The 8081-nt window shown below is 55.7% G+C and overlaps 1 protein-coding gene across 8 annotated transcripts in view; it reads left to right on the top strand.

Annotated features, from left to right (window-relative positions):
* Positions 1-8081, top strand: part of IQSEC1 (IQ motif and Sec7 domain ArfGEF 1) — a 347139-nt gene that overhangs the window by 755 nt on the left and 338303 nt on the right. For 3 of the 8 annotated variants that reach the window (XM_057380364.1, XM_057380361.1, XM_057380360.1), the window contains exon 1: positions 89-465. In XM_057380364.1, the coding sequence (XP_057236347.1) occupies positions 200-465 (266 nt within the window). In that variant the 5' untranslated portion in view covers positions 89-199. Of the gene's footprint in view, positions 1-86; positions 466-8081 lie in introns of those variants that run through there. The other 5 variants (XM_057380363.1, XM_057380362.1, XM_057380359.1 and 2 more) reach the window with 3 other exon arrangements.

Raw genomic sequence — 8081 nt, 5'->3', positions numbered from 1 at the left:
GGCGGCGGGGGCCGAGCGGCAGCAATGGCGGCGCGGGGCCGCCGCCCGCCCGGCCAGCCGCGGCTCTAGGAGGGGACGCGCGGGGCCGCGGGGCGCCGCTTGCCGCCGGGGTATTTATTCCTTCCCTCTCGCTTAAGTTGCCAGCGGAGCGCGCTGGCCGGCGCCTGCCCCCCCCGCGCCGCGGAGGTGCGGGGCGGCCATGGAGAGCCCCGGCGAGAACCCCAGCAAGGCGGCCGAGTACCTGAAGGAGCTGAACAAGATTATCGAGACGCAGCAGGAGCTGCTGGAGAAGCAGAAGCGGAGGATAGACGAGCTGGAGCAGCAAGTGGCCAAGTTGTACCACGAAAATGCCTGCCTGCAGGACGAGCATCACCGGCACCTGGCCACATGCCGGCTCCAGCAGGGCGTCCCCCTCGCGCCCCCGGGGGTGCTGAGCGCCATCCAGGAGAACGCCAGGCACGAGAAGTAAGCGCTGCCCGCCTTTCTTTGCCCCTTTTTCGCGGAGGGGGTTTCCCTAGCGGGGYTTCCCTTCCCTTACCCCTCCCGCCTTCGGGTGCCCGAAGCCGCACGGCGTAGCGGCGCTGGGAGCAGCGGGACTCCCTGCGGGGTGTGCCCCGAGACGAGCCCCGGGCGGCTCGGGGGACAGCGATGGGGTGCGGAGGGGTGGCCCCAGCCTCGGTCCCCGGCTCGTCCGGGTGCTCGTGGCTCGCTGGTTCCCGTGCCCGGCTCCCGCGGGGTTTCGAGCCGCGCTGGCACGGCCGGGGCTCCCCGGCTGCCCCGCCCGCCGTGCCCACGGCTGTCCCTACGGCCACCGCTGTCCCCGGGCCCCGCCGCCCGCGGCGCTCGGGGGATGCCCTGGGCAGAGCCGCGGTACCGTGGCTCTGGGAGCAACGCGGCGAGCCCTGCCCTTCTCCCCGTGGCGTGTTCGCTGCCGGCCCGAGCGCCCTGGGGACCCGGGGTTCCGAGCGCTTGCCCCCCGGGAGATGCCCCGCGGCGCTGCCGAGGAGCGGCCCTTGGCTCCGGCCGCTATCGAAAGTGACCCGGCCAGGGGTCAGTAAACATTGGCCGCTCGCCACCGGCGGGCTGGCCCGGGCCAGCGCCAGCTCGCCCGTTCGGGCCGCCTTCGCTGCCGGCCGCCGCTTCTATTCCAGCCTCTCTAAGCTGTAATTAATCGTCTGCGTCTCTCCAGCGCTGGGAAAGCCGCTTAGTTGCGCGGTTCCGAAGCGGCAGGGACTCGGGAATAGCAAGAACTGAGCTCGGCGCTTTCCCGGCGTGTTTTTACTTCTGGAAAAGTATTTAAGGCTCGGGTTTCCCGGAGCGGAGTGGGAAAAGCATGCATGGGATTACGAGCCCACTTGGCTGTTTGACACAGCACAATAGGCTGTTTGTGATCCGCTGCGCTCGAATTCCTTGGGTTTATAAATACAGACGCGGCGGCTCCCGGCCGCCGGCAGCCCCCGGGATGCGGGACACGGGATCGSCTGCTCCGGGCAGGCGGGAGGGAGGTGCTCCGGCCGGGGATAGCCGGGATGCTGCTGGAGGCACCGCCGGGACCTGCCGGGCTCCGGGGCATCGGCTCGGGCAGCCCTGGCTGYGCTCGGCCGCATCTCCGTGCGGAGAGCGGTGTCGGGCAGGGAGGGATATCCCGGGAGCTGCCCCGGATCCCAGGATCTCTGGCCGGGTGGGRAGCGCTGCTGCTGCTGCTGCTGCGCTCGGGGTCGGGGGTGCCGGCGCTCCGAGGCAGCATTTGCTCAGCACTGGGGCCTCCTAAGGGTCGCCGGTCACTCCGTGCCCCTTTTGTCCTCTCCTGTTTCCAAGCCTTGCTCTGGCCAGAGGAGCAGAGTGGGAAGGGAAGGGCTCTGCCTCCCCAGCCCTCCCTGCCGTCAGTGTTAACAAGGCTTTTTCCCAGTGATGCTGGGGTAATCACTTCAGGCTTTTTGATAAACAGAGATGTCTCTATGAAAGCAAACAGCTCCTTTAATAAACTGGAGCATGCTGTCATTTACCAGTCAATCAATCCCTTGAGGAGAAAGAGCTGTTCCCAGAAAACATGGAATGTTTACAGGAATCCTACCCCGTGCATCCGTGTCCAGCACCCGAGGATTTTTGTGGCTGCGCTTSTAGTACAAGATGTCAACTCAGCCATCTCGTCCCATTTGTCTCTTGCAAACGACATTACCAAAAATTGTACAAATGGCTTGCCTTGTTTGATAATATTTCTCTTCTGCAGCCCAAGACTCATTTGCAGAGCCCTCCTTRGGCAGGCAGCTCTGGGGACTCGGAGGCTTTTAAGTCTCTTAAGTGGATTTGATGCTGGGATCAGAATTAATCTGGGATATTTATGGCAGAGTTGTATTGCTTTGAGGCATAGCCTGGGGGCTTAGTGTGGAAGCTGAGAGMCAGCCCTGTGCATCTGGCAGGGCCCTCGGCCCACGTGCGTGCCAGGGGAGGCGCAGCCTCCGGGCCACCTTCAGCTGAGCAATGTTGTCCCCTCTCCTCCTCTGAAATCGTCCTGTGTCATCCCACTCCCTCTGTGGGGAGGGAGCCCCTTCTTTTGTCCAGGTTAGGTGGGTGGGGTCACACCTGTGGGCCTGGCACAGGGGCTGTGACAGGGGCTGCTGCGGTCCCAGGCTGTCCAGGAGCAGGGACAGGCCACCCTGGCATCAGTTTATTCTCTGCTTGGGTGCAGAAGATGGAGGAATCTCCAACTGGGAAAACAGAATAAATTATCCTTGTTTGAAAGACTTTTCCCAGGCCCACAGTTCCCTCASCTTCTGACAATCCAGCCTGGAGGTTTCAGGGGACCATAGCTTCCCTTCCAGAAGGGAAACCTTGGTTTCCTCAGACCTAAATGTCCCATTCTCCTTGGGAGAACGTTTGGATGGGGAATGAGGACCCCTCATTTGCTGAAGYTCGGTGTCAGGTGCCAGTGATGCTGAAATGGGGGTCTCAGCTGTTGGGGGAGAGGTGCTGTGTCCACCCTGTTCCCTCCTGGCCCAGGCACAGAGCTCCCCATCCTCCTCTCTCCAGAGCCACCTTCATGCCCTGCCACCATCACTGACCACTGCTCTCTCTGRCTGTTCAGTTCTTCAAAGGACTGGAACCCTTTTTAAAGGGACGGGAGCTTCTCTAAGATAAATACATCAGGAAATCAGTGCTTTTAGAAATTGTCTTGTGCCCTGACTAGAACACTGTTTCTAAACTKCTCAGACTCCTGTTCTGCAACAGCTGTGGCTCACTGACAGGGGTTCCACATGGTCAGATGGGGTTCACTTGTGTGAAAGGACATAGGGAAATATTATACAGGATAGTACGGTTGTGGTTAGTTCTTATATTTRATAAACAGTAGTAAACCCCACCCCAGAAACMAACAACAAAAACCCCACAAGTCCTGAAAGTTTTTAATTCTTACAATGGAAAGAATTTACAGGAGAAGACTGCTCAAATAATTCAGAAAAGCTGGTGTAGTTGTAGAGGTTCTTTAGTTTGTGAGGTGGGGAACTGTTAATGAGCTCTGAGGYAGACTTCTGGAAAGAAAAAAACCCAGTCCAGTAACATATGTACGTAAATATATAAAAATCTGGTATATGTACTTTTGGAAAACCCCAGAGTRGGAAGGAAGTTTCTTTTGTGCCAGTTAATGAGGGAGGGAAGGAGGAGCAGAGAGCTGGGTGAGCAGGTGCAGGTGTGCACCTTACCCTGCAAGAACAGACCAAGAAAGGTTTGGGGGCTGTCTCACTGATTTTGCAATAATCTTCTGAGAGCAAATCAGCATTAAAATGCACTGGTGGAATTGAGAGTAGTTGATTACAAGGCTTTGCTAGATGTGATGAATCAGCATATGGAAGATGACAATAGGTGTTTAGCTCATTAAGGTGTTTAATTCGGAGTTGCATGAGATTAATTTTCAGTGGATCCACTTCATTTAACGTTTGACAAGCAGCAAGAGCTGCTAGAGCTCAGCTCCTCGGAGTGATTCAATAATGCACTTCTTTTTCTCTGTGAAACCAAGTGTACAGCATTTTCTCAGATCTAAACAAGGACAGTTTGAGGATTCAACACTGGCCCCTCACAGCTTAGGGAGTGTTGTTTGTGCTTATCCTAATCAAGTTAAAAACGGTGCTGCTTTTCCGTGGAGAAAGTGCCTGATAAGAGGCTGAGGAGGAGGGAGAGAAGAGTTGTCTGCCAAGGCACAACAATCCAAAGGAGCTGCTGCCTGCGGCTCGCTCTGGATGCTGCACCTGGCCTGACTGATTTATTTTCACACGAATCTCGGGCTGGGTTTGTTCTGTGGGGCGATGCAGCCCCGATTTGGAGCTGTGGGACCCCCGGCTGTGGTGGGGAGATGCTCGGGCCGGTGGAGGTGCGCCGGGCGCCGCGGAGCCGCTCAAGTTGTTGCTCTGGTGACAGTCACATGTGAAGGCTGCGCTGTGCCCTACATAAGCCGAGCTTGTGACTTGGCCTGTCGCTGCCGGCGCCGGGAGCTGCCCTGCACACAGCCAGCCGCGATTGCATTCGTGTAGAGACCAGCCGGGCTCGTTGCTCCCTCCAGAGATGTCCTTTGCTCAGACAGACTGTTCAAATGACGCAAATCCCGTTTCCCTGCCCGCGCCGCGCTCGCTTATTTTTGTTTGCTGCTCTGGAGCGGAGGTACCCGGCAGCTGCTGGAGCTCGTGTTTGGGCAAGCTGCAGCTTTCTCTGCCTCCTCGGCAGCGGGGATGGAGCTGAAGCGCTGCTGCTGGCTCCTGTTTCTCCCCAGCAGCGTGGGGAGGTGTGATTTGGGGCTGGGAGCTGTGCATTTCCAGGAGATGCCCCTCTGCTCGCTCACCTCGCTCCGGCTCAGGTCCAGTTTGTGTCCAGGGTGCCCAGGTCACTGCTGTGTGTGCCTGCCAGCCCTGCAACAGGCAGGGAGGCTGGGATTCCAGCCCTGGGCAGGAACTTCCATCTTCAAATAACTTCCAAATCACTGAGAATTCCAGKATTTCAAAGAAATACAGTGAAGGATCTCCACGGCAATGGAGGTGGGAAAAAAACAGCCCAAATTTATTTCAGAGCACCCCGTTACCAGAATGATGTGACTGCTGAGCCCTGAGAGGGAGGGTTTTACACTGAAGGGAGCACTTTTGCTTTTGAAGGGCTCGTTTTGGTGTCATCAGTGTGATTTGTACAGCAGCACAGGGGTGAGCATCCCTCAGATCAGAGCAGGCATTTGTGGTTCTGGCARGCTGCAGGCAATCAATAGTGTGAGGAGGTGTTAGAAGATGGGAACTTGCTAACTAAACTCAGCTCAATTATTTTGGATCTCTGAAATATTGGCAAATTCTTGTACTTAATATCTGCTAAATGTTAAGCTAAACGATAACACGTAAAGACAAATTCATTAGAAAACTGATGTGTACTGTATAATCAATAAAACAAGGCAGGCAGGGGGGTACCAAGAGCACAGTGATGACAGAGCAGTGTGCTGGAGKCAATAAAGATCCTGGGAAGTCAGAGGAGGGAGGGAAAACGTGGTCTAGAAGGAGAACAGCAAAAACACAYGCTGTTCTGGGAGAGGAGAACCAGTACAGCAGAAAGTAATCCCTCCTGTAATGTTTAGAGATGGTTTCAAAACTTGAAGTGAATYTGTCCCATTCAGAGCAGAGCTGTCCTACAGAACTGGCAGCACCTGCTGGATCTGGGATCCTCCTCTGATGAAGCCTTTCATGGTGCTGCCACACAACACAGCTTCTGAGCTGAACTTTGGAGCTGTGCTCTGAACTTTAGGAACAAAGTACATTTTAGTTCTAGTTGGTGCTTTGGTGGTCCTTCTCATGAACTCAYTGGAGGGAACTGGAAAGCACTTCCAGAGGGGTGCTTTTTGAGGAAATCTGGCAATRTGCAGGTAGCCAGGGAGCTGGGTGAGCAAAGGAGAGCTGCTGTCATCACTGTGGGTCAGGAGAGGGTCAGAACATCCCCTTCCCCCGTCCCAAAGCTCTTGTTCCAGGCAAGCCCAGGTCTGATGCTCTGTGCACACACACACTGCAGTCCCAGCAGAGCACTGATTGCTGCCCATTCCCATCCCGGGTGGGCACAGGAAGGCCCTCACCTGGTCCTGACTGCCCATCCCATCTGCTGTGTGTGAGCACAGCCTCAGCAGTGGCAGCACGATGGCCAAAGGAGCTCTCACTGCAGTGGCTCTGCCTCTCCTTGGCTTCTCAAAAGCTCCTGAGTTTGGGATGGCACCTCAAGCTTTGGGGACGACTCTAGAAGTCAGTGATGCTTCTGAAGAACTGAGCTTCCCGTGGAGAGAGGGACGCTGAGCCCTGTCCACTCCAAGTGACAAAACCTTTGTTAGAAGGTGAGGTACAGATGTGGAGATTTCTGAGCCCTGCAGCCTTCTTGTCCTGGTTTTTTGCTTGGGAGGCCAGACCTCCACCAGTCCTTGGAAAAGGAGTCTGCTGCCAAAAAAAAGCTGCAGCTTTTTTTTTTAAAACCTGAAGCAAAACACAGCACACCCAAAGAGGTGTCTTTAGGCAGAGCTGATTTGAGGGCAGATCACAGAAACTCTGAAAGAAGGAGAGCAAGGCTTTTCAAGGTGTTCTCCTACAGMATACTGATGGGGGAGTAAATTATTAACGTTGAAATAGTAAAATCTTAAAGCTTTCTTGCAAGTAGCATCCCAAAAAGCTTTATTTTGTTTTTTGCACCCAGCAGAACTGGATGGCTGCTCGTGGGCAAGGCAGTGGGGCTGGATTCAGTCTTGTGCCCAGGATGTGCCCTTCAGACACAGAATTTGGGCAGGGTGGATGTGGGGTCTGGGGGTTCCTCCAGGGCTCCCCTAAGGGCTGGAGGAGCAGCTCCTGCCCCGTTTGGGGGCCTCTGGGTAGTGCAGACCCCCAGAGCATTGCAGGGCACGGAATCCTCCCTGAATTCATGGTTCAGCTGGGTCCCATTGTGGGGAGAGGCCGTGCCCAGGGGAGGTCAGGGCTGGTTCCTGGACTGGGCTCTGTCCCAGGCTGCTGCGTGCAGGGGCTGSGAGGTCATCCCGTGCCAGGCACCCAGCAGGTGTGTGGGAAGCTGCTTAGGTAAGGGGATTTGGCAGGTCAGGAGTAATTCCTGATGTGCATCCCACACTTGCATTATTCTAATTCGATCCCATCATTCCTGCTCAGWCCCTCTGTATTATGTTAATTGCACCTTTTTTTGGGGTGTTTTGCAGCCTGCAGATACTTTTAGGCTGTACCTGCCAGCGCTCCTGCCTTTCATCTTTAGATCAGCGAGCCCGTGGATGAGGTTGTCATAATTCCCTTCTGCCCGTCTCCTTGCCTAATTGCAGTGTTTTTCTCAGCAGAATTGTTGAATTGGAAATGCAGGCAGGGTGAGCAGGCTGTGGAGCAGCAGAGCAGCATGGTTTGACGAGCTGGATGTGATGGTGCATTTTGCTGGGTGCTGGSTACCTGGCCCTGGGCTGCTTTTCTCCCACCTCCTTTGCTCTGCAGATCCTTCATTGTATTTCCTTGGAATATTGGAATTCTCTTGTAGCTACTGTGCTACAGCGGGGGTAGGTGCTGGGTTTGCAGACTGGAAATGTGGGTTGGAGTTGTCGCTCTTGGTGGTCATTGCCCTGGTCTGTGGCTGAGGACAGGAGCAGGAGGTGTTTCCTTGGTCACTGCTTGCTTGTGCTCTGCTGAGCCCCGGACTGATGGCTCTTTCACAGCCAGGCAAGGCAGAGTTAATGAACTTCTGTTAACGAGCTGCTCAGACCTCCCTGAGGTGGGAAAGGATGGTGTTAAACAAACCAGGATGGAGACAAACAAACCTCTTAAAATCCTGGGAGCCCTTGTGGGGCTTGTCCGAGTTCAGTGATGTTGTTCGTGTGGTTGGTGGCAGGCAAAAACAATAATGTTGGTGTCTGAGAGGGAATCCCAAAATGATTTCTGTGGGAAGGGACCTTAAAGCCCACCCAGTGCCACCCTTTACCATGGCAGGGACACCTCCCACTGTCCCAGGCTGCTCCAGCCCCAATGTCCAGCCTGGCCTTGGGCACTGCCAGGGATCCAGGGGCAGCCACAGCTTCTCTGGGCACCCTGTGCCAGGGC

The sequence above is a fragment of the Malurus melanocephalus genome, unplaced genomic scaffold (genome assembly GCF_030028575.1).
Source record: "Malurus melanocephalus ecotype Western Australia unplaced genomic scaffold, MMel_1.1 scaffold_449, whole genome shotgun sequence".
Taxonomy (NCBI): domain Eukaryota; kingdom Metazoa; phylum Chordata; class Aves; order Passeriformes; family Maluridae; genus Malurus; species Malurus melanocephalus.
This window is presented reverse-complemented; position numbering and strand designations above follow the sequence as displayed.